At 42.0% G+C, this 27483-nt stretch overlaps 1 protein-coding gene across 5 annotated transcripts in view; it reads right to left on the bottom strand.

The window, feature by feature from the left end:
* STK32B (serine/threonine kinase 32B) overlaps positions 1-27483 on the bottom strand; it is a 284286-nt gene that overhangs the window by 68090 nt on the left and 188713 nt on the right. For all 5 annotated transcript variants that reach the window (XM_045017298.1, XM_045017297.1, XM_045017296.1 and 2 more), the window contains 2 exons: positions 9439-9476; positions 4077-4166 (listed from right to left, as the gene is read on the bottom strand). In XM_045017298.1, coding sequence (XP_044873233.1) covers positions 4077-4166; positions 9439-9476 — 128 coding nt within the window. The remainder of the gene's footprint in view (positions 1-4076; positions 4167-9438; positions 9477-27483) is intronic.

Below are 27483 nucleotides of genomic sequence, written 5' to 3'. Positions count from 1 at the left end.
CTCCAGTGAATAAGAAGGCATTATTTTATAGATAGATAAACAGGCACAAAAGTTTAGGGCCAGATTCTGAAACCATTGCATGAAGTTGTACTAAGCTAATGGTGCAGATTCAGATGCTAAGGCAATGCCGAGACTGGGAAAATAGGTTGTGTTTTAAAGTGCATTGACCTCAACCAGTATTGACAACAACCAGCTAACACATTTTTAAAACACAACTTACCTGGTCTATACTAGGTGCAAAGTCCGGTTTAAAATTATGTTAAAGCATGTTCCCCACCATGTTTTAAAGCATGGCCTCTTCTCCTAGTTTAGACCTGATGTAAGTGGCTTGCCCAAGGTTATATAGAAAGTCTGTGGCAGAGAGTATATGAACTTTTTAGAAAATATCTTTGTTTCAAATAACTAGCACAAATAAAAACTAGAACTTTGATACCAACATAGCAATTAATTGTTAGCATTTTGCTAAGGGTCTGATTTTCCTCTGACATAACCCACATAAATCAGGAGTATATCAAGCAAACTCAATGAAGTTACAAAGGCAAAACCAGCACAAGTGAGATCAGGATCAGGCCCTGTCTGGCATAGTAGTGTTGTTTTTTTGCAGCCTTGATACCCATCATAAACTGCAGAGCATCCACACTCCTCACTTCTCACACTGAAACAGATAATTTTAACAGTTCAAAAAGCCCTACAGGCTATGCAAAAAATGCTTTCTCACATTCACAAATGAATCCAAGGCTTGAAACTCCTCTGACAGGCAGAGTAGTGAAGGCTTTGAACTTGTGGCTTTTGCTGTATTTTGGTATTTCCAAGAAATGGGGAAGATACAGAAGAAGGAAAGCAGGACGATGGAGGGGCTTGATAATCTCTAGTTAAAGGGCTAGAGATCGCATTTCTCTTTTGCAATTTCTTTTGTATTGAGGTTTTTCTAGTGTTTTTTTTTTGGGGGGGGGGGGAGATCAGGGAGAGGGAGGCACCAGCCTCACTGCTGTATAATTGAACTAAATTCTGAAAGGAATAGAAAAGAGAGAGGATGCCAATGCTATTTATCTTAATGTTAAATTAAAGAAGAGGAGGCAGAATGATAAGGGAACGGGGTAATTAAGAGATTTAGGAAGAATTTCTTTAGATAATGATGTGGCCAGCCCCTGCACTGGGCATAAGGGGGAAGGGTGTATGAAGTGGGGCCTAACCATAATTGCAGCCGTTATTATTATTATTTATTTGTATTACCACGTGCATCTCTGAATACAAGAAATGCTCCTAGCTATCATCACTAGCCGCCTTAGAGGGGATTGGGAGGCATTTTGCCTCCTCCTGCACTGGTCTATGAATTGTGCCAACTATAGGGAGGAGCATATGTTGCTCCTCCTGCATTCTTGGAATTTCCAGGAGACAATGGCTAGTGCAGGCCACTGGTTTAAATGCACAAGCTGGCCCCTAGAGTACCAGTCAATAAGCTCACAGCAGAGCCCTCTGTACTCATCCTTACTGCAGAATTGTCTTGCAGAATCCAAATTTGAAAAGTTATGTTTCTTCACATAAGAGCTAGAAACACTTCCAAGTATGAGCTCAGGAAGTGCAGACAGCCTGAAACAAGCTCCAAGAGGTGCTCAGTCTCCTATTCATCTCATTGGAATCTAATTATGTACATTTCAGTATCAATATTTTTAACCAATTCACTGCAGATAATTTGAACATCCAGACAATCTGTTTATTCTACACACCCAGATAATCTGCCACATCATACTGGAGCTAAAACCCCACCTGTCCCCTAACCAAATACCCAAACCTCCAGCTTTCCCCTAACAACATATATAACAGTTGTGTTGTGCATTTTCAATATACATTTCTGCAGCCCACTGAAGATTAAAAATTTAAGGATATAATAAAATTAATTTAATTGAATATAAAATTAAACAACATTAAACAAACAATTAATACAGTTATTCTTTTATTCATTTTCACATTTAAATCAATAACTCTCCTCCCCATTTTTCATTAATCTGAGTCCTCTGAAGAATCTCCAGTATTCAGGAGTCTTGCTGAAGAATTTAAGTAACAATAATTTGTGCATTATAGTGGCATGGGAGCACAACTATAAGTTAAGGTTGCTTCACATCTGTTCAAAGATGGACCTTTCTAAGTCCTCTAAAATTGACATGCTTAGTTGTATTTCTTTGAAAGTTGATGTGCCTTAAGAAGTTGCAGTGTGGGGTTAGTGACCCAAACTTGGAGTCATTTGAGGCACAGGTGCTGTAGCAGTGGTGGGCAACCTGAGGCCCGTAGGCCACATGTGGCCCATCAGGGTAATCCACTGGCAGGCCACCAGACAGTTTGTTTACATTTACATGGCCGGCCACAGCTCCCAGTGGTTGTGGTTCGCCATTCCCAGCCAACAGGACCTGCGGGAAGCGGTGGCAAGCATGTCCCTGTGGCCCACACTGCTTCCCGCAGCTCCCATAGGCCTCAGGCTGCCCACCAGTGTTCTGGAGATATAAGATATAGTTGCAGGGGGGGGGTTGTGTGTGTGTGTGTGTGTGTTTTCTCAGAGCTTGAGATCAAACTACTGATGTGGTGTGGCTCACAATAGCCTCAATCAAGTTTTCAATCAACTCAGTCAAGTTTTACTCAAGGTAGTGCATGGCACCCATGAAATCTTTGGAGGACCCAAACTAAAAACAGTATTTAAGAAAGTGTACATTTTTTACAGAGTCCATGTCCCAATATAGAAACACAGCTAAAGAGATTCCATCCCCACAATTTTATGTGTCTTAAACATAACTCTTGTGAGTGCGCTAAAATCTGAATGGTTACTCAGATTGTTTTGAAATTCTGCCTCTGGTGGTTGGGGCCTGGAGTCAATCAGTCCTACTCTGGCGGCTTTTAATTCTTCACTTTGGTTTATTTTTCAGTATTTACAGGGTAGGCCTCAGATTATGCACGAGTACTTCTCTTAAGCAAACCCCCCTAAACTCACAACACAAAAGAAATACAGTTCCCTGCCCCCTCCCTGGGGAGATGTCTTATTTACACTGGCTTCTGGCTGCTAACCCTTCCCCAAACAGAAATTAACTTGATTGTTTCCCCTAAGGGGAGAAGAACAGCCTTCCACCTAGGAAGGTATCATAGGCTGGGGGAAGCTGTGCCTCTCCAAACAGCCAGGCATGGCCCTGCCCCCACGCCGACCCCCTGACTCCCCCCTCCTGCTTCCCCTCCAGTCTCCCTATGGCCGCGCCACCCACCCTCCTGTCGTTCTGGGGCTGAGGAGGATGCGGCCTTGCCACCGGCCCTCCCATCACTCTGGGGCCCTCACAGTGCTGGGGAAGCTGTGGCCACACCAGCGCTCTGGGGTTAGGGGCACTAACCTGTGGTAGGGGCCGATGGCTGTGGTGGTGGTGGGGACTCTGGGGTTCAGCGGGTGGTGTGAAAGGGGCAGCACCTCAGAGGGAAGGTCTGGGGTTGGGGCCTAGCCTCCCCCAACCAGCAGTTCATGCACCACCTATGGCTGGCAGCCCTTAATTGGACTCAGGTGCCTCTAATTAACCTTAGGTAACCGTTTTTTTCAGTTCCTGGGCAAAAGGGCCGTCACCACTCTAGGGCTGATATACGTGTGTTCCACCACTTTCTTATCGCTGTCAGGTCTGACTTTGTCACACTGGATTGGGGCCATAATCAGCAGCCATGCTCTTGAGATACTCAATAAGGCTCCAACTCAGTAAAGCACATGAACATGTGCTGGAAGTGTTTAAAGCTGATATTCCCAAATGGTGGAAATGGAAACAAAACTATAGTCATTTATCCATATCTTCAAACTTGGGGGATTCAGATGAAATGGGACATTGGTCTGAACCACAGCCACTGCTGGATAAAAGTTTTGCAAAACCATACTCATCCTCAATTTCTACATCCTTAATGCATTTCCAGTTGCACTGAAGCGGCTACAAGTTGCACTAAAGCAGGTGCAACATCACAATTGCTTAGCATTATCATACATGCACACCAGAACATCCTTCTTTAGACACACTTCTTTGAAATATGCTGTATGTATTTTTACAATGGTTTTTAAAACTTACCCATATAGGGCTTAGTGCCAGCCATAGAGGAAGCCTTTTCTGATCCTTTGACCATAGTCGCTATGTTAAAGTCAGTGATGTGAACATGCCCTAAAATTAAATGAAACAAAAAGTATAAATAGAACTTAAGACAGCACATGCACATGAATCCTCCCAGCACCATTAATATTTAGATGATAATGCAAAGAAATGAAACAGAAGATTTGTGCCTCTTAATAAAAATTAAATTGTCTGCCCAGATAGTTGGAAAATAATGGAATGCAACTGTTGCCACCAAAATGGTGGATTCAACCCTTGTGCTGCTCTTTAGGTATCAGAAGGCCCAGCTCTCTTGTTTGTGGATGGTTCCCAGTGCTGAACTGTATTTAGTGGTACCCCTGTTCCTGCTTCTATCATGGCTGGTACTGACAACATGTTTTCAGAGGCAGTAGCTTTGTTCAGGAACGGCCCTAGGTTTTGTGGGGCCCTCTGTGGAGATATATGGGTACCTCTCCCACCTATAACCAGTCCCATCCCCAACACCTTCATATATTTGTGGCACCTGTCTACCTTCATATTCTCTTCAGATTACGGTGACCTCTTCAGCCTGGTCCTTTTCTGAGTTTCCCCAGGCAAGGAGGAAGCCAGGAAGAAAGCGGCTATACAAGAAAATTCCATTTGTTTCTGATTCAGTAACTATAAAATAAGACTCAGACTGGCAGGAGTGCATGTCAAGCCAGCAGACAGGCACCAAATGACCAGTTATTTGACAGCAGGGTGTAGGACAAAGGGTATGTAGCGGAAGTAGGCAGGTGCTCTCATACTCTCACTCACCATTCTGATTTGAACATAACAAATTGAGTTGGATGGTCCAAACCTGCCACCATTAAGTTTTTCAGTAAGACAGATCACTGCAGGCTGTGGCTGACTCAGCCCCATTCATCTGGCTGATGCCTTGGCTCCTACCATGTGTGCCCCAGCAGACTTTGTGGACAAGCCTGTTGACTACTGGCATCATGCAACATGCTGGGGCAGACAAAATGGAGGGAGAACAAGCCAGGAAGCACAGCTAACATGTAGCTGTGGGGCTGAGGGAAGTAGGGAATACTAACTCTGTAATGGACTTCTGATGCTAAAATCATGAGACACTGAATGAGGATGACAACATTGTAGTTGGCTGCCAGGCTGGACTGACACATATAGCACAGGGTTCTACCCTCCCAGGAGCCCTATATGATTGCATAGGTCACATAGGCTTAGGCCACGTCTACACTATAGACCTATATCAGTATAATTACGTCGCTCAGGAGTGTGAAAAATCCACCCCCTGAGCGATGTGGTTATACTGACCTAACCCCACGTGTAGATAGTGCTCTGTTGACAGGAGAGCTTCTCCCATCAACACAGGGGACTGTAGTGTAGAAGTCTGTAGTCATTCTCTGGCCTTGTGAGGAGAGAGGGAGACGACACAGGAAGGGGGGGGGGGCATAGGAAACTGAGATCCTGACCCTGATGGAAGGGGTTTACTCAGAAGAGTGGTAAAGAAAGTTGTTGGAGCAGGAGGCGGCCCAGGAAAATGGCAGAAAGGGTTGAGATGGTACAGACCTTGGCTGCTGATTGTAGGATCCCTGGGTTGGAACCCAGAGTAGCAGGTGGGCCCATGATCATTTACCAGCCGCTAGGAAATTGGCACAGTCTTGAACAGCAAGACTATCTGGAATGGCACTGGGACAACTGATCTGGTGAGACGTTTGTTACCCTTGGAAGGGGAAAATAGTGACCCAGCCAGAGGACCAAGCCACAAGCAGGAAGCACTGTGACTGACTCCTAGAGAGCACAGTGCCCACAGCACAAGTGACAAAAGGAAGGCAGCATCAGACTGGGTGGAGGTAATCCCCATACTCAGCCACAAGGAGGTACCTTGATAATTTACTTGTTAGTAAGGCAGCAGACAGTAATATAACTGTGTATGTGTCGGTCTTGGCTCTTATAACAACCCCAGCAGCAAATGTAGCCCATTACACAGGCTGACATCAATCCAGGCCAAGATAATGGAGTGGCTGATGCATGACTCAATTAATAAAGAATTAAAGGAATGTAATGCAATAAATGCCACTCAATATTTGTTTAAAAAAAATAGATCCTGTCAAACTAACTAGATACCTTTTTTTGATGAATTTACAAGTTTGGCTGATAAAGCTAGTAGTGTTTATGCAATAGACTTAGACTTCTGTAAGGCATTTCACTTGGTACTGCATAATATTTTGATTAATAATCATAATGATATCAAATTGACATGATATACCTTAAATGGATTAAAACCTGGCTACCCAATAGGTCTCAACATGTAACTGTAAACAGGGAATCATTATCATCAAGCAGGTGTGTTTCTAGTGGGGTCCTTCAGGGATTGGCCCTCTGCGCACTGCCCCCACCCCGAGCGCTGCCTCTGCAGCTCCCATTGGCCAGAAACAGTGGCCAATGGGAGCTGCAGGGGCAGCAGCTGCAGGCGAAGGCAGCTTGCAGAGCTGCCTGCCACGCCTCCACCGAAGAGCAGTCAGGACAGGTCGCCGCTTGTGGGAAGCCACCCGTGGTGAGCAGCTCCTGGATCCAGCACCCTGCACTCGCTCCCATGCCCCAAGACTGCCCCCTCACCCAGATTCCTTCACAGAGCCCGCTCCCCAACCCCCTGCCGGTCCCACGCCAACCAAACTATAAACCGGACTTTCAATGAAGATCAGAAATGTCAGTTTAGAGAGCTTTCTGGTTGGTGAAGTGCTGGATAAAACAGCTTTTCCTGTATTTAGTTTAACAAAGCAAAGATTGAGGAGTGACTTGATTACAATCTATAAATGCCTACATGGGGAACAAATATTTAATGACAGTTTCTTCAATCTAGCAGAGAAAGGTATAACACAATCCCCCGTGGTTGAAAGTCAAAGCTAGACAAATTCAGATTGGAAATAAGGAACACATTTTTAACAGTGAGTAATTAACCAATGGAACAACTTACCAAGGGTCATGGTGGATTCTCCATCACTGCAAATTTTTAAATCAAGATTGGATTTAAAAATTTAAATCTAATCTTGATTTAAAAATTGCTCTCCCTTCCTGACTTTCTACAAGCTCAGCCTGGGCTTCATCATCAATTAGTGTCAGTCAAGCCTAAGTCTTCCCTCAGGTGTTTCCTGTAAAGTTAATTTGCCTTTCCGAACCACTTAAACCCATCAGGGTTGGTGTGGTGTGAACACCCTCATCACAGTCTGACAGGCCTATAATTATCTGGATCATCCTGTTTATCTTTTTTAAATATTGGCACATTATCATCTCTCTTTTGGTTTTCTGGAACTTCCCCCATGTTCCAATACTTATTGAAAATCAGTGTTAATGGTCCAGTGATCTCCTCAGACAGCTCTTTTAAAACTCTTGGAAACAAGTTATCTGAACCTGCTGATTTTAAAATGTCTAACTTTAGTAGCTGCTGTTTAACATCCTCCAGAGATATTAGTGGAGTGGAAAGAGTGTTTTCATCATGAGACTGTCATCTATTTTTTCCCAAATAAATATTTATGAATACCTCTGCCTTTTTGGGGGGAGGGATAGCTCAGTGGCTTGAGCATTGGCCCACTAAACCCAAGGTTGCAAGTTCAATCTTTGAGGGGGCCACTTAGGGATCTGAGACAAAATCAGTACTTGGTTCTGCTAGTGAAGGCAGGGGACTGCACCTATGATGCAACTCCACTGTAGTTGCCTTCACTTCCCCACTAAACCTGGTCAGTTTTTAAACCAATATGCCATCTTCCTCATTTGTGGCTTTCAGGCATCCCATGAAGTGTTCTAAAACAATTTCCAATTATCATTTGCATTCTTCTGATTAAATTCTTCCTCCCAGCTGATGTGGCTCATAGTTGTTTTCAGCTCTGTGAAATTGGCCCTTTCAGGTGCATCAATAAAGAAATTCTAAATAGAAACAAATCTAAGTAGAAATTTTAAAAGTTAAATTCCTTTGCAAAAACATTGCCAGCTTCTGTAATATTTATTTATATATATATAAAAATATAAATAAATGTCTATGGCACAATGTGTATCTTTAAGAAGCTTAAGTTTATGCCTCAAAAGTGGCATATGGACCATCAGGCCCGCCGACAGCAATTCCGGGCCCCAGGGCAGAACAGTCAGTGAGCCCCCATCCCGTGCAGACGTGGTCCACCTGACATTTGGGCGATGCTGCTGGGCACGCTCTTCCAGCACGGCCATGGCTTACACATGTCCGCCCGGCTTCCTTCACCACCGCTACCGGTACCATCCCGCACGTGCCTAGGAGCCCTGCCAGAGCTGACTAGTGGGAAGGACACAAAGGGGGGCACCAGCTAAGGTGGGGGGAGGAAACACGTGACACCCCCATGTGAACTCTCCCATTGTCACCTTCCACGTGACTCCTCCTCTCCCTGCCTTATCTCCAGCCTGGGGCCCCCACACTTTCCCCTTCTCCCCATCCCACATTACCTGGGCGGGAGGCTCTGTCCTCCTGCTGTGCCAGCCTGGCTCCTCCTGGCTGTTTGGCTGCTTGCCTGACAGCCAGGCTCTGGAGCCACTCCCGGATGCTGCCCAGTGCAGCACAGCAGCTGCCTGGGAGAGCACCTGGCTGCAGCAGCAGCAGCAGGCTGCTCCCCCCAGGCTCAGCTTCTGGTGACAGTGGCCAGAGCCCCCACACCATCCCCAGCATGCTCAGAGTCAGCTTCTGTCCCCAGACATGAGGGTTAAAAACGTCCTTGTATTTTTAAATAAAAATAGAGATTTCCACATAATTACAGAATTCCAGGAACTGAGGCTTTAAAAAAACAACAACCCAGAACATTAAGTGTCATCAGATTTGCAATCAAAAGATTTGACAATACTGGAAATAGAGGCAGATGAGAGTGCCATTTTGAATGGCCTGCCACTCTCATACCAGAGATTGCTAAAGCACAAATCCAATCTGTATGTGAGTGTATAACACATAGTTGGCCCAGTTACTTATCAAAGCTCAAACATCCAGCCTGTGTCTTTTATGCGAGAGAAAAATGCTTCAAAACTGAAGATCTGATTACGTATGACAATAGGTAACACTACAATCTTCGTAGAATGGCATATTGGAAAGAATACATGATGGAATATGTGAATATTAATTGTTTGGGTGGAGTCCACCCAAATAGCTCAAGACCACTCTACTTGGAGCCTATCAAGACAGCTGACAACCTGACAGACAAGCTGCTGCAGAGAAAGACCAGACTTGGCATATGAACCCAGCCTCTCTGATGAACTCACGCAACACTAATCACAGAGCCACTGGTGCAGCCCATGCAATTGAAATGTTGGGGATAAAATAATCTTAGGAACTCACCGTGCTCATCCAGCAGTATGTTGTCAGGTTTGATATCTCTGTAAAATAAGAAATGGAAGTGCATTATATACAGTACTGAATGGATATGTGTAAATTCAAAAGTGTTTCTCTTCCGTGCGGGAGACCTGGGTCAGTAAAACTTCCAAAGGAAACCACACATTACGCAAAGGCAAACAATTCTATTGATGTCCTTTTACTGACCTGAGAAAATGGGCATGCTGAGCAGATTCAGTTAGCTTCCATTTGACATGGCTTTATTTTCACATGGCTAGCACTGAAACAGGTAGTTTTTAGAGGTTACATGAATTATTCATTATAACAGGGGGCAGGGAGAGGGGGTGATTTGCAGCTGGAGGTGCCTGTTTGTCTTGGAGAGTCTTAGTTTGACAGACCTGAGCAAGGAGGACATGGACGGGGCATTAATAGGGGACATGGATGACCCCTCCACCCCTCTCACTATCCACTAATCTCCCATGTCCCCCCAACATTGCCACACAGTCCTCCTAACCACCCCTTGCCACCACTCCCCATAACTCCTCACATGGCTACCTACTCCATGGAGCAGTAGGTGAGTGGGGATTTGGACGTTATTAAGGGGGGCAGGGTTGTGTGTGTGGAAGCCTGGGATGAAAGGGACTGTGACAGTGCTGGGGGGCAGGGTCCCAGTGGCTCTGCACCAAGGCACTGGCATTTGCAGGGCTCCCCTAAACTGCTACCTCAGCTTTGAAGCACATGGAAACAGCATGGCCATGGTTTGGAGGCTTAGCATGCCTGGCCTTCTGTGCATTGTCCAACTTTCACCTGCGGGTCAAATCTGATTTGTAGGATGATTCTATCCAGCCCATGAGGATACCATTTTGTAGAACAAACCTCCGCACAGTGTGACCTCACATGCAGTGTTCATGTGAGTTCATGCTGCACGGAGGATGCCATTTTGGACCACCTAAGATATAAGTGAGCTGGTGTGTGCCTTACTAAAATTGTCACAGCACGCCACTGGATATACCCATTAGTATCAAAATTGCCTCCACAGAATGGTAATAAATCAGAATAAATTTACCACTTTGTGATTTCTAGATAAACTTAAGCCTCCTGGGGCAGATCCTCAACTGTTGTAAATTGTCATAGCTCTGGTGATTTCAGTGAAGATACAACAATGTACACAGACTGAGGATCTGTCCCTTCAGGTAATTTACTTAAACTCTGTCTCTGCTGTCACACAACCATTCTTATTTTACTTTTTCTAATTTATTATTCGTCCTTATATTTTGTTAATCAAAATACATACGTATATTAATTCTCAAGTCTTTGCTTTAAAGATAGCCAAAATTAAACAAATTCAAAAGAAACATGGAATAGGTAACTGATCAATTAAAATTATTTAGACAGTATATGCTGTTATAATATTTACCCAAAAATTCTCACAGTCTGCTATATTTTCATATTTAGAGCCTGATCCTGCACATCTCAAGTGAGTAAAGATACTTCTGCTTAGGTCTTGTAGGCTACAGCTTTTTAATTAATAATGAAGCAGAGTTTAGTAGCATTAGTGATATAATTTAAAAGATCTTAACTGAATTTCTCAATTCAGGAAATACAGCTTAAGCACTTGATCCTGCTCTTATTGAGATAAATGGAAAAACTCAACATGGCTTCAGTGAGAGTAAGATTGGATCAGAGTTCTATAAAATTAATAACATGGGAATTCTGCTTCATAATCTGATTGTTTTTCATGACAATGCAAAAAAGGTACCCAAGAGTTTAGTTATCAGAAACTCAATCCTTTTTAAATTTCAGTTTTTGTGAATTTTAAGAATGAGATAAACATCAGAAATGGTTTATAAGCATTAAATATTTATTATTATGTAAACATAAAATATTATATTAAAAGAAATTGGATCTAGTCTGGCAAATCCAATGTTCATGCTGTATATTGCCTGACAACAGACGTGTTCTACTTGGTGGGTATATCTGTAATGTTCTGAAGCAGTCAAATGATAAAATTAGATCAATGCTAATCTACCTGAGACAAATTCAGTGAGTGGTTTACACATGACAACCACAGATCCACATATACCGTAGACAAGGTTTTTTCCCCACCTGGGGGAACTACTATAACACCTGCTCCATTTATTTTATTCTTTCTATTCTGAGGCAAGGCAGTGTGTGGCTACAGCCTTAGGTCAGGGTACCCTGGGTTATGTCTTATTCTGGAGAGCAGTCTAATCAGTCAAAACCTACGGAACTGTGATACATACATACCACCGCTTTGTCTGGAAAGAAATGCAATTAAGCAAGGACAAGTCATGAGCTAGCCAAAACCACTAGAAAAACATGCAGTTATTGTTACTGGGTATTCAGTACCTGGAACATTTACCTCCAACAGACCTAAGTGAATCAGCTCTTGAAAAATAAATGATCTGGTCAAATATATCTAAGTGTATGAGTAAAGCATAGCGCAATGCATGAAAATGGTCATAAGTGGGACAAGCCATTTGACTAGGCTGAATAAATTCAGACGTTAATTTAAGTTAAAAAATCTATTTGTTATGATAGAAAGTATTTTGCATCTTGGCATGCATGTTCAAATGGCAGTATGTGAAATTGAGTGCATTAACTTCAAGGTTTTTTGTCTATTATGAATATCCATACAAATGGACGGAAGCCATCAAATCAGGATCCAGGACCCCCGAGGTCCTGCTTCAAGCTCACAATAGAAATCCCATTACAGCTACTTTTGTACACTAAGTCAGACGTTGAACTGTGCCTATTCCTTGTGCTGCTTCCAAACCATTCGCTATGTAGTGATTAGCAGTGCTACCGTATTCACCAGTTTCCATAAGAGGGGAAGTTCATTCCATCTACCCTCTTTGCTTAGTGTGAATTGGTTACTACTCAGCATCTCCTTGTAAAGAGCAGATTGATCCAAGCAGCTCGATTGTCATAATCAGGCACAGGACAGAAGAAAAGAGGTATGCGTGTAAGCTTTTCTTGCTTACCATTGCCTGTAAAACCATTTCTGCCTCCCTTTGTTCTCTGGATATCAGAGTGTGTCAGACTGCTGTTGCCTTAAGAATATAAATACAATCAAAATAGAAAATACCCTACCAAGATTCCAAATAAGAAATTAACTTCTGCTATGAAATCTAGAGCGACTGGAATCCCCACTGTAAAGACGTTCACTCTGGAGAGAGCATACCATGTTGCTCACATTATACTGATCAAGCTCAACCAAGGTACGATTCAAAGCCCACTGAAGTCAGTGGAATAGCTCAAGTTGACCTTGAGGGGCTTAGCTTCACGTCCTTAATGTCTCCACTGCTCTTTCCTTGCTTTCGCTCACGTTGGAGAGTGGAGTAGGAGCCACCTTTTACACCAGGAAGTCAGCTGCTGACAGGAGCAGAACAATTGGATTTACAATCCAAACTCTAGGGTGCTGGAAAGCATCCATTCAAATAAACGAAGTTAAAAAAAAAACCACAGTGCATCTTAATTGCCTTTTTTTTCCTGTTTGTGTGCAGTTTATTGTTGATGACCCAATAAACTTTTCTTCAGGAAATCAATCAGATGGCGTTAGCATGGTAAAGGTTGGCATGGTGGTCTGTGTAAAGCCTGGTTTTGAATCTCTGCCCTTGTCTCTTATTTCTTGGGCTGGAAGGATGGCAAAGGCAGCATGAACCACTGAGGAGTGGGAAGACTTCATCCAGATGGAATGTTGTCTTTTCCCCTTTAATAACATAAGAACAGCCAGAGTGGGTCAGACCAAAGGTCTATCCAGCCCAGTATCCTGTCTTTTGACAGTGGCCAAAGCCAGGTGCCCCGGAGTGAATGAATGGAACAGGTGATCCATCCCCTGTCACCCATTCCCAGCTTCTGGCAAAACTGAGGCTAGGGTTTTTAGCTGAAAGAAGATTATGGCAGGAATCAAGGAGAATAGATAGATATAATGCTCTTGGACTTTAACAAGTTTAAAGTCTTTCCCAGCAGGCTATGAAGGATACTAACTAGTCATAAAATGAGAGGTTACATTCTGGTGTGGACTAGATTAACTGGTAGAAATAAAAGTAGGACTAAGTGGCCAATCTTCAACATGGAAGGAAGCTAATTATGAAGTGCTCCAAAGACCTGTATTGGGATTAGCAGTGCATAACTTCCTATGTGTCAGGGTGGTTAAGCACTGGAATAAATTGCCTAGGAAGGTTGTGGAATCTTCATCATTGGAGATTTTTAAGAAAAGGCTAGACAAACACCTGTCAGGGGTGGTCTAGATAATACTTAGTCCTGTCATGAGCGCAGGGGACTGGACTAGATGACCTCTTGACCCCTTCCAGTCCTATGATTCTATGATAATATTTATTAATGATCTGAACTGATACAATTTCCAGATGATTTAATCTAGAGAGGACTGTGAGGAACTTCAGAAGGACCCATTAAAGCTTGGTGATTGGGCAATACAGTGGCAGATTGTAATGGGGGCCACTCACTTCTTGAGTGCCTCCTGCTGGCGTGTGTGATACTGCAGTCCTTCTTCTGCTCCTGCTGCCCCTGTCGGCTGTCAACCTTGCTTAGCAGGTTTTCCGTAGCTCACCCTTTCGGCTGGGTCACACAATCAAAACAAACTCCTTCTGGGCAGCAAACAGTAAAAAAACCTGTCTGTCTGTCTGCCCTCAACAGGGTCTTCAGCCCCAGCTCTGGGCCCTTTAAATTCAGCCTTTTGCTTGGGCTTCCAAATGAACCTTTGTCCCCTTCTTGGGGGTTACAACACTTCACCAGTGAGGGAACCTGGGACTGTCCACTACTCCGGATTCCAACCCAGGGAGCCTATACACAGCAGCCATGTACTGCTCACTTTGATTCATTGCTGCTATTTCCCTGGCCCTTTTCTCAACTGTCCCTTTTATCTTCACGCCTCACCTCCATGTTAAAGTCCTCAGGTACTCTCTCAGTCAGCTTAAACAAATGCAGCCAGAACAAAACTCTGGCTATCCCTGAGGCTCCTTTGGCCAGACAGGAACACCCTTCCTTGCCCCTCTGGTCCCAGCCAGGAACTGAACTGCTGAGGCCCTGCAGCAACTTTTATCTGAGCCTGCTAGGCTCTGATTGGCCTCTCTAGGCAGGCCTGAAAGGCCCACCTTTGTTGCTCCTTTTCTAGGTGTAATAGGACCATGGAGTCTCCTGTAGGGAGTCAAAGACCAGGTACACCCCATCATATAGAAGAAATTGAGAACAGACAATTCAAGATAAAACACATTGGAAGGATTAGTTTGAACTACTCATACACATTAATGGTATCTCAATGATTCATTCTAGAGAGAGAACTGGTGTCACTGTGTGCAGCTAAATGAAAATATCTGCTTATTTGGCTGCCATTACATATTGAGCCAGGTAGCGTTAAAAAAAGGGATAAAGAATCATTGAAAAAATTGTAATGCCATAATATAAATCAAATGGTATGATATAAATATTAATATAAATATATAAATATTATATAATTATATATAATATATATTTATTATATATTTATTATATATTATATATAATAAATAATGGTATGATACAAATATAAATAAAATCCCCAAAAGGACATGAAAGAAATAGAGAAGGTCCAGAGAAGGGCGAAGCAAATAAAGCCATGGAAAAACTTGCCCATGAGAAGACATTAAACAGACTAGGGCTATTTAACTTGCACAAGAGATTAGTACAAGGCAACATGATAGGGGTAAATAAAATAAGAAATGGTGCAGAGAAGGTCAATAGCACACTCCTGTTTATTCTTATAATTCAAGGACATTGTGATACCAAATGAAATTGAAAGAAAACACATTTTATATACAAGGATGTAAATATTTTTGCACATTTTTGATTAACCGGTGAAACTCACTGCCACAAGACATAATTGAGACAAAAAGCTCAGTAAGATTAAGAAAAGGGTCAGACATTTCCATGAATAATAGAATATCAGCTAGAGCTCCATTAGCTAAGATAAATATAAGCACCTTAGGAAAGCACTTCTACGATCAGCACAGCTGCTGGCTCTTCTTAGTTTGTTGAAACCCATTACTAATAATGTTGTTTTTCAGCCTGAGGGAACTGAAGAACTAACATTGGCCATCTGTTTTTTCCTGCTTTCATATTCTACAGCAACCATGCAATTACCACAGTCTCGGTTGCTGCCATTTTCCACTTTGTTTATAATTTCCTACTCATGCCATAATTTCCCTTCTACTTTGTCAAAGTACTTTTTTCCAGAGAACAGAATGATTTTAGGTGGTAGCTGTCCCTTGCCAACCTAGGCTATTTTCTGATATTCCTGGAGAAGATCTTCACACCTGCACTTACAAACAGTTCAGACTGTCCATTATCTCATGTTTAAGGATTGCCATCCCTTTCCTGGGCTCCAGCAAAAATCCAGGAGGTATTATTTTAGTTTCCTGTCTGATGATCTCTCATTCTTTTCCCTGGGACTTCCTGCAAGATTTTCTCGATGATATTTCCAGTCTCCCAAGCATTGGAAATCTAGGTGATCCCTACGGAGATGGGTCTAAGCAAGTTCATATTGTATCTGACAGATGTTTTAACAGCACATGTTAATACAGCATCAAATTCTAAAGACTTATACCATGGTTGTGTCAGTACTGCTAACACAAACCTTGGTTTTTATGGTGATTATATATTAGCTCTGAATGGACAATGAAAGTAAGTGGTGGGATTCAGCTTTTCACTAAGCTGGGGCAGTGTACACAATATTATGAAACAAAGTCCTAGCTTTTATGGGTCATTAAGGATCACATTTTCAAAAGTGGACTTTAATTTTAAGTGTCTCCATTTTGGTTACCCAAGTTAAGGCACTTACATGCCAAGGGTGCTAAGCACCTACTATTCCAACTAAAGACAATGGGAACTGTGGTTTCTCAGTATCTCTGGTTGTCTCAGGTTGGAAGCTCAAAATTGGAGCACCCATAATTAAAAGCAAGTTTTGAAAATGTGGTCATAAGTTCCCAAGGCCACAGCTGGAATCTGCAGGAACCAGAATTAGAATTTATGAATTCCTTATCTGTGGATATGTATCCAAACCACTAGGCCAAACTTCTAAGAACAGCTTCCTTCTAGCAAGTCTCTCTTCTCAGGCCATTCTAGAATGCTGCTCTTGTTCAAAGGGTGAAGTCTAACATGCTAGTAAGGAGACAACATATGTTCTATGCAGACTCCCCCTGGAAGCCAGTCTGAGTATCCAGGCCTGGTTGGGACTTGGTAGGTGAGCAGAAAGCAAAGGGAGAGGGCCCTTTCATCATACACCTGGCCAGAAGCACCTTCTGAGTTGCTCTGTGAAACCTGCTCTTGCCCAATGATTGGAGTAGGCTCTACAGCCCTTTATGCAACACCCGTGCAGTGAGGGGAAGGCAGAAACAACTCACTTATACATTCCCATTGGCCTGCCCACACACTGCATCCTGTGCACCCAGAGCTGAGTTCGACACTGCACACAAGGTCCTTACCCCTGCACAAGTCTATTGGTTCCAGCCTCCACACTTACCCAATGGAACTGCACTGTCTTGTTCTCAAGTGGCCTATGCACTTGTACAAGAGGGGACTGGGTTTGCACCTAACGAATAATCAAAGAGTAATTTCATCAAAGGAATTTAGATCAAAAATTGAACTTGCATTTTGAAGATGATTTTTTGCATTCTTAGAGCAGGTGATCGCTGCCTGTAATGTAATTGTTTGGCCTCCCACCCAACCCCCACTCCCAATTGCTAACATTTACAAGCTTGCAATTTTAAATAGCAAGACACAATCTATCGAATTTTTGATGGATGACCTTTTCAGAATGGTTTTTCTCAAGCAGGCTCACTGTGTGTTCAGCTCCTACAGCGACCTGACACTAAGTGGTCTTAAGATTTACACAATAAGGGCCTGATCCAAAGCCCATTGGAGTTAATGGAAAGACTCCTACTGGCTTTAGCAGGCATTGTTTCAGGCCTAACCAAGCTCTAACTGTTATGTTCATGGCAGCATCTAAACACCACACATACACACAAAAAAGTTAGAGAAAAACATTAATATTCTTGCTGGAAAGTTGCAGCATGACACTACTTTATTCTTAAAATTCAGAATGATTAACACACAAGAACCCCAAAACAGAAAAACACAAAAGCAGGCTGCTCCCTAAATCAAAGATTCACAATTCATCCCACATTACTCTAGGATAGCTGCCTGCTGCTAGGCCCTGATCGCATGCTTCTTTAGAGAGCCCCCAGCTGGCGAGCTATTAGAATTTAAAGTGATAGATCACAATTTGAACACAATTTTCAATAAACACTAACTTTTTTTTTTTAAGTGCTGACATGTAATTAATGAAAATAAACCCATGCTGCTAATTTAACAATGTGTCATATGGGACAAACAGAGAAAAACCAGGACAGAATTCACTGTACAGTAAAAGTACAGCCAAATCTCTTTCTATTTTCTTAACTATACAGCTAGTCTCTTCTATTAATATTTTCCTTTTTCAGTAGAAGTAGTCCATAGAAGTAATTCTTACTATGTCACCTAGGAGAAAGACAAAATTACAGAGAAACAACCCGTCATCAAACTTTTAATCTATAAGGTGCCTCATGATCTCTTTGTCAGATCCTGTATGTTTCCAGTTTGTTAAAATATTTCCCATAGCAATGGCCAATCATGTGCACAAACTGTAGTCTAGGATATGGAGAACACTGTACAAAGAGCAGCTGTCTGGAATGAATAATAGTAGAAGATGATGTCTAGAAGTTAGCTGCTACCATAAAAAAAACCAAAAGCACAGGTAAAAAAAAAATGAATTATGGATGATAAATTCAAGCCATGCAAGGACAATTCAAATAACCTGATCCTGGTGAGTATCTGATCCACTCAAAAAATAAATTATTCCAGATTAGCTCTTCTCTACCAGTTTGATGCAGCACAGAAAATACCTGACCGGATCTTTTAAATATTTTACACTGCGTTACACCGAGATATATTGCACATTCACCTGCCCTAGCATAATGGGCTAATTTGATGTGGGTAGTTCAGGACAAGTTTAATAAAGATTAATATTACCTGTGTGACATTTGTTAACAACCATAAAATAACAGCAATGAGTTGGGAAATGGAAGTTTCAGCTTACCATTACCTGAGAGCACTGATGTGATCCCCACCAGGTGGGGATCTATTGGGGTGTTGTTAAACTGGTTTCTACTGACTTCAGAAAGGACTATGAATGGGTTCTGATGTTCACATTTGGGTTCAGGGGCTTGGCACTGCTTTACTTGTATTTGGTATTGATATTCAGAAATAACAGGAATTTAAAATCACACATCCGAGGAAAACAGAATACAAAATGCGTTGTGGTTCTGACATTGTATATCAGATGAAGCCTGAGATGAGGGATACATTACTATTCACCAGCTATACTAAAGCTAAGACAGGACTTTAGCCAGATGGGTATTGTCTCTGGATGGGCAGCACAATAATGACCCAGTGTGGTGAGTGATCTCAGATGTGTTGAGAAAGCATTGCACTGCCAGGGTTCCATCCCCAGCATGGATCTGCCTGAAGAACACACTATAGTGAAAACAACTATGTTCCTTTCCTCAGCACCCTGTAGTTCAATCACCTTTTTCTCACTCCTACTCCCCACAACATTCTTCCCAGCAACTAGAACTGCCCAATGGCATTAAGCAAGCATCACAGCAAAAGTATTAAATAAGAAGTGCTACAGCCCACACCCTATCTGAACGGAAATGGCCGCCACTGCAGCCCAACCAGACCTCTGACTAGCAGTCCATGTTCCCTCTATATTAATCCTGCTCATTACTGACTGCCAAAGGCTGTCCCTCTGTAACTAAGTCTTTCAGAGCCATCAATTTCTGTATTAATGAATAGTGTGATATGATGATGTGTCCCTTTAAGGCTACCATAGTGTTGAATCCTGATAACTTCAGCAGAGCTGGAAATCTTAGTCCAGTACACAAAATATTAGATTGCTAGAGAAATTGCTAGCTCCTTCTCTGCAAAGAAAGAGCTTCAACTTGTAGGGGGTTGTGTGCATGTGCATATGTACCTCGATGTACTTCCAGAAGACAATACATGTGGTACCGAAATAAACTTAATATTTAGGTTCTGAAACAGACTTTAAAATAGGATGAAACAAAGGGAGAAGTTGGTAATCCAATCCCTGGTATCGTTAAGGATTAGTTCAGATGTAGGTCTATTTAAACCTGTGCTAATTATATTGACAACCAGAGGCAAGTGCTACAGATGATTAACTGTAGGATAGCCTTCTGATGAACTGAGCTATTTATCCTGCAGAATATGTTTTTAAAATATTTCTGTCTCCAATGAGGTGAAAATCCTAGCACAGTTGATATCCGTTAATTCTGCTTGAATTTTAAAAAAGGACTAATTTGCACAGGGTATCAACGCATAAGTTTATCATTTAAGAAGCAAAGGATGCAAGAACTTGCTTAATCAACCTAGCCACTTCCAGCTGCATTGTCTGGAGGCTGTTATGCACAAAAGGTTTGAAATAATTCAGTGTCTCATTCTTATCCAAAATGTCAGAAAGCCTAACATTAATTGGGGCCAAATTTGGCCCAGTGAAATTTAAGTTTTATACAGCTCTTCCCTCCCCTCCCTGAAAAATTTAAATTTCAGACCTAAAATCATTGAAAGCATCTCTTCAGTGACTCTGAGCTAGAATGGTAGTTTCACAGCCATTTAAGAGAGAAATACTTTCAGAAACAAGCTTTTCATATGAACTTTCCAGACTCTGTTCAGCTACTTGAGTGAAATGGTGTTGTATACCATAGAAAAGTGTATTGTACTGTATTGTATAGTTGGACAGGTATCAGTGGTAGCAAAAAAGATTAATCTTTTTTTCCCTCCTATAAGAACTTTTGGGCCAATAAACATTCTAAATCCAAAGATGGTCTGTTTCAACCATCATACAGTAACTCCTCACTTAACGTTGTAGTTAAGTTCCTGAAAAATGCGACTTTAAGCGAAATGATGTTAAGCGAATCCAATTTCCCCATAAGAATTAATGTAAATGGGGTTAGGTTCCAGGGAAATTTTTTTCACCAGACAAAAGACTATATTTTGGGGAAACACACACACACACACACTATAAGTTTTAAACAAACAATTTAATACTGTACATAGTGATGATGATTGTGAAGCTTGGTTGAGGTGAAGTCAGAGGGTGGAAGAGGGTGGGATAGTTCCCAGGGAATGCCTTACTGCTAAATGATGAACTAGTTTTTGGGTGAGCCCTCAAGGATTAACACATTGTTGTTAATGTAGCCTCACACTCTACAAGGCAGCACAAACGGAGGGAGGGGAGACAGCATGGCAGACAGAGACACACACCCTGTGTAAGAGAGAGAGAGGCATGTTGCCCCTTTAAGTAGGCTGACCTCACTCTAAGTACACTGTCTTGTTAAGTAGATCAGCAAGTTGAGACAGCAGCTGCTCCCAGGAAGCTCCTTCCGTCCTGAGCCCTGTCATGTCACCCTCCCCTGCCCCCCCCGCCATGGAGATGAGGTAAGTGGGGTGCAGGAGCAGGGGGGAGGGGGACACCCTGACATTAGTCCCCCTTCCTTCCCCTCCCCCCCCCACAGCAAGCAGGAGGCTCCTGGGAGCAGCTCCAAGGCAGAGGGCAGGAGCAGCACATGGCAGTGGGGGGAGGAATTGCTGGCAATCAATAGCCTGTTGGGCGGATGCCACACAGGGAACATAGGGGAGTGGGGAGCTGATTGGGGGGCTGCCGGTCCACCTTGGTTCCAAGCCCCCACCAGCTAGCTCCAACGGGCTGCTCTTCCTGCAAGCAGTGGACAAAGCAGGCAGCTGCCAAATGACGTTAGAAGGGAGCATTGCACAACTTTAAACGAGCATGTCCTCTAATTGATCAGCCACATAACAAAACAACGTTAACCAGGACGACTTTAAGTGAGGCGTTACTGTATACTATTCATTTTATATTGTTCAAATCTTGTAGCCATCATTGAGGCAAATTTTCCATTCTTAAGTCTGGACATTAATGGACAGTTTACCTTAATGAAAAGTGAATAAAGATTTCAGGATCTGGAACATTTCTGAATAAATATCATACACTATCACCAAAAGTCTATAGATTTTCCTCTAGATCCTGAATAAAATCTTAGTGTCACACTTTAGAAATATATAAGACCATAGGTATTTTATGATGGTATTGTCCCACAAGTCATTCATGCAAAGGTCTATTTATCTTTATTAGGGCTAGAGATTTTCCTCCCATTTATAGCATTCAGCATCTTTTCAGTAATTACTCCTTAGGCTATGGTGTAAAATGCAAAGCCATTATTACTTCCATATTAATTAGCTGATAGGAAGCACTCATGAGACACTTTGGTCAGACATCCATTGCCCCATCCGTGTTCACTCTCATGTCTGATCTCTTTCTACGTAGCAAGAGGACCATTTCTCATGCACACACATAATGTAACCATACTGAATGTTATCACAAAATGGTGAAGTAGTCTTTATGAGTCTGTTTAAGGATTCTCAAGTGCAGCAACTTTCCTTTTGTTTTTCTTTAAGGCTCTTCTTTTAAAAACAAATGAACAAACAAGAACACATCAGGCCTGAAGTCCAAAATATCTATGATCTACACTTCTTCTAAATGACCAGTGAGTGTATTACAGATCATGACAACATTTGTGCACTATATTTGGCCTTGCCTACTCTCCATTATTTTGGGAAATCACCCACCATTGCACTGTAAAAGCAACATGGGAGCACTGGACAGGGCACCGGTATTTTTAGCATGGTAACCTGAGCAAAGTTAGTAGTAACAATGCTGTTACTCCATCAGCATTACAGTTAACATGCTGTTACCTCCAGTAGAGCTGGTACCAGTGATAAGGAAACGATGGGAGATTTCCATTGACTTCAATGAGCTTTGGAACTGGGCCTTCTGTGGGCTTAATGTAACCCCACTTCATGAAACCCTCATCTTTACCCAGTATTTACACGTGATAGGAACCAATTTTCAAGCTCCCTTACTTTTACAAAAATGCAAGTCAGCTAAAAAGTACCTCCTAAAACCCACACCAAAGTACAAATATCTTAATTGGAACAAATTCAAACAAATATCTTTAGCTATTTCTCTCTCATCTTTATTTGGGAAAATGTGGACTAGTCCAACACTTTCAATTCTCTACTTTCATCAATAGGTGGCAGTTGTGATATCTACATTTGTAAAGTATGCGTAGTGGTCACCCTTAAAAACTTATTGATTTTGCCTTAGAGAAACAGATAAACTTATTTCATTACAAAGCAATGGCCATTTTTAAAGGGTGACCACTGTACTTGGTCTTTCCCACAAGCATAGATCAGCACTATTCTGTTATTCTTCATTGGGCTGGTACTGTTACATCTGCTGAATTTACTTACACAGATTCTAGCACAGTATTAAAACCTGACTGAATACAGAGATTCTGTCATTGTATTCTATTTCTATATTTGTTTGCAGATCCAATATGATTTTATTGCAGATTTGTTTAAACTTTGCATCATAGCCGTGAAAACAGATACAGATTGCAATGCAACGTGACACCAGCCCCATGAAAGTTTTCTAATGCTACAAGAGCTTGGTCCAGCAAAGAGGTGAGCACATAGGGTGACCAGACAGCAAATGTGAAAAATCAGGACGGGGTTGGGGGTAATAGGAGCCTATATAAGAAAAAGACCCAAAAATCGGGACTGTCCCTATAAAATCAGGACATCTGGTCACCCTAGAGCACAACCACAGGATGCTGCTGAGCACCGTCAGCTCCCATTGTATTCAATGGGAGTTGAGGGTGCTTACCACCCAGGAGGAGTTCTCAACAGCTCACAGGGAGGCACTGGGCAGGTTCCAACATTGCTAGTACTAATAAGCTGACCAAACAATGAAAGATTGAATCCTCCAATATGGGCTGAATGGCTCTGTGGGGAGGAGTTCCCTAGAGTTCACTCTGATTGTTGTGTTAGACATTTTGGTCTCAGACAGGATCTACAAAGCAGGTGTACAAAATCAGCTAGCTATTATGTACCAAGATTTTTAAGAACATAAGTACGACCATACTAGGTCAGACCAATGGTCAATCTAGCCCAGTATCCTGTCTTCTGACAGTGGCCAATGACAGATGCATCAGAGAGAATGAACAGAACATGTCATCATCAAGTGATCTAGCCCCTGTGCCCATTCCTAGCTTCTGGCAAACAGAGACTAGGGACACTTCAGAGCATGGTTTTGCATCCCTGCCCAACCAGGCTAATAGCCATTAATAGACTTATCCTCCATGAACTTATCTAGTCCTTTTTTGCGTCCTGTTATAGATTTTCAAAAGCAAATATGGATTTTGAATGCCTCCATTTTTGACTGCCCAACTCAAGACATCTAAAAAGGTACCTAATTTTCATAAAGCACTGTGTATCCACCCAATGAGAAGCAGGCCCTTTGTGCTTTATCAGGTTGGGCACCCAAAAATGGGAGTGACCCAAACTTCTAGTCATTTTAGAAAATCTTGGCCATTCTCTAAGAAACATTTTCTATGGAGCATTAATGCATGCTGCACTTAATACTGAATGCAAAGATGAGATTTTTAACACCATAAAAGTTGGGACACTTACTGATAGATCCCACAGTCCCATAATACTGCTTCCTTGTACAAGTAATTACAATTGGATCTTAGTTTACAAAATGGCTGGTCCCTGGCAGAGTATGCCTTATGTTAATTCCTGCAATGCATAATTCATCATTCCAATAAATGGTTACTGATCAGCCACTTTAGCTAGGTTGTAACCATCAGTCATGATATGTCTGGTTCATTCAGATATTCCCACTAGGTTATAATCATACAGGACAATATTTTTTTAAACTTTTCTTTTTTTAAAAAAAATCTGTGCATGGAAAAAACCTGCAGGGATTCTGATCAATTTTGGAGAGATTTTCTAGGGTTTTATTGAAGGACTTTTTACAGTTTTTGAAGAGAATTTTGAAATGCATTACAATGGCCTCTGACTCATAGCCTGAATCAAGTTACTATAGGGTTCTTGAACCTTTAAAATGCCATGAGAAGGTATAAAACACCTGGGCAAAAATTAGCATAGTAAAGCACTGGTTTGCAGTCTCTTGGCTCATCTACACTGCAGTGCTAAAGCTTCTTGTAGATTTTGAAGTCAGAAGGGACCACGTGAGCATCTAGTCTGACCTCCTGCATAACACAGGCCATTCAATTTTACCCAGGAATTACCTGCTGTGAAAGAAATTATTCTTTTCTAAGTGAAAACTATCAAGCCCAATAACTTGCAGGTGTACTAAAGTTTACCTTTAATCTTGATTTAAAGATTCCAAGTGATGATGAATTTACTATTTCCCTTGTTCCCAATTATATTTTAATCCCTTGTAGAAGCATGTCCACATTACAATAGTACTAGAAGAGGCTCAGGAGTAGATCAGCAGAGCTTTGGCAGAGCTGTGGGAAGAAAGCTTTACAAATATCTGGCTATATAGCCAGCACTGAACAAAAAACAGCCAACATTTTTTTGTTTGTAGAAAAGCATGCTACTAAAGAAACAATGCAAAATAAACTCCACAGATAATCAAAGTCTAAGATTAGAAGAACACATAAGAGTTGCAAAGAATCAGCACATAGCAATTCAAATACTGATATAATCACAGTTGATGCTGCTGTAATCTTTTCAGCTTCCTAGCTTCAACTGTTTCTGGGATGTTCACCATGTGTGAGTACAGATTCATATTCCTTGAGTGAATCACTCGTTGAGAACACACATAGTCTCTAATAACCATAGGAAACATAGTTCACTGGAACCAGATAATCTTCTCCAATGCCAACTTATCAGATCCAGCAGAAAACAATACCTATTACACAGAGTTGCTTCTAACATCAGAGCTGATGTAGTATTTCTGAAGACTAAGAATAAAGTTGCTACCAAAGCAGATGAAGAGATCAGCAATGTCCCATCAACAAACATACAAGTATCACTGGCTCCTTCTAGGTACAAAGGGGACAAAGTGGGCCAGGTCCTGTTCTCAGTTATACCTGTGGAAATGCATATACAAGCGTAACTGAGAACAGAATTTGATCCCATGAATTTTGTCCTGCATAAGTGGTCTAAAATAAGGGCATAAGGAGCTCATCATTATTGACTACTTTATCAATTAGGAAAAAGCTCAGTCTGGAAAATGTGTGCTGTTTCATTCTGAATGGCAGAATGCATGTATGTGTTTGGCTTCCTGCCAAGAAGGCCCTATTTCCTGAACTGTCAAGTTTCACCCTAGACACAGTCATCTGTTGAGCCCCAAAGAGCCTAACTGACATGGAAGGATAACGTCACAAAGAGACATGTTGTTTGAAAAGACATCTCTATTGCTATATTTTAGCTGAAACTCGGGAACAAAGATACCATCTAACAACTGAAATGGGTGACTAAGGATTTTTGGGGGGCAGACAATGATTCTGACTGAGACTGTGCTTCTTTTCAAGGAGACAATTATTCTAGTCTGATATGTAAAATATTTCTGTGTGAAACACAGATAGAATTATTAAGCAATACCTATTTCTTCAGTGTTAGATCTTCTAAAATGTAACTTTTTTACATGAAATCTTTCTCCCCGAATCAAGTAATAATTAGTCATGATGCAGATTAAGATAAAAGGTTATGGCTAGAAAAGCACATCTTTGTCCATATATTCATAAGTTTTAGCTTCATGTGCACAGCCCTTTTATGGGAGATGGGGAAATGGGCTACAATTGAACTCTGTGAGAGTCTGGGTCTGTGGGTAGGTTTGTGTAGGAGAGTTGAAAGAGCACCCTACATGGAAAATTCTGCAGGGCTAGTGCCGAAAGTTAAAACTAGGCAGAGCTGCAGAGCTTTATAGCTGAAACACTTAAAGCCAGAATTATAGATGACTAAATCACTTAATTAGCACAATAGCTTGCAAGTGTGACATTCCTGAAGATAACTTTTTACCCCAGCCTGTCTCACTAAAAACTATATTATTAACAGTCATTGAGTTTCTTTCAGAAGAGAGGCCTGTTGTTCCTTGAGTAAACATGTTGGTCAGGTCTTCTTTACAGAGGGCAATCTCTCAATGTCTGCAGTAAACAACTTGAGAAGCAATGTACCAAATCTAGGAGTGCATTTCTCACATCAGTACCTCCTCCATGAATACCTAAGAGAGAAAATTTCCCCTGACAGTGCTTCCTTCTTCTCTGTATTAAGTCCTACATAGAATATGCATGAAAAGGACTAGATGAGAATTTTTCAAAGGTACAGATTAAGGCTGTGTGAATTGTTCAATATGAACTGCAAAACTAGTCAAAATCAGCCTGGCCTTGAGTTAAAACAACTCTGTTAATCTGTTCAAATTTTATTCATGCCCATGATGGTGAAGGGCATCTGAAAGTGAGTAGGCACAGTTACTCCTGCCCCATCCAACTTCCCCCTCCGTTCCCTGTACTCTGATGGCCCCCCCAGGACCCCTGCCATATCCACCCCTCCCTATCCCCTGATCGCCCCCAGACCCAGGGTCTGTTGCCGTTACAAGTGGAGGCTTGTCCAGGATTTCAACTGGGAAGTCTCTGAAGCTTGGGACACGCTCCCTCAGCTAGGGGAAGTATATAACCCACACACCTCCTGGGTGGAGTGTTCTGTCCCATCTAGTGGCAACGAGACCACTTAGAGAGAGTTAAATGAGTTTGCTCTACAGCCTTAGCTAAGAGTCAGTTGGCTTTTAGCTCATGCGGTAGAGGCTCCAGAGGTCCCAGGTTCTAGCCTGCCCACAGGTGACTGGGGCCTGTTGGTGTTACATTTGCACAATCTGGAACATGCTGACACTATCTAGGGAGACTCTCAATCAGAAACATTTAACTGTAGTGCTGCTTCATGAGGGAAAACTACATGACAGTTAGAGTTGAAATTAATGGAGGACATTGAAATATTTGAAAGCTGCCACGTAGGACACTCCCAGAAGGC

The sequence above is a fragment of the Mauremys mutica genome, chromosome 5, assembly GCF_020497125.1.
Source record: "Mauremys mutica isolate MM-2020 ecotype Southern chromosome 5, ASM2049712v1, whole genome shotgun sequence".
Lineage (NCBI taxonomy): Eukaryota > Metazoa > Chordata > Testudines > Geoemydidae > Mauremys > Mauremys mutica.
This window is presented reverse-complemented; position numbering and strand designations above follow the sequence as displayed.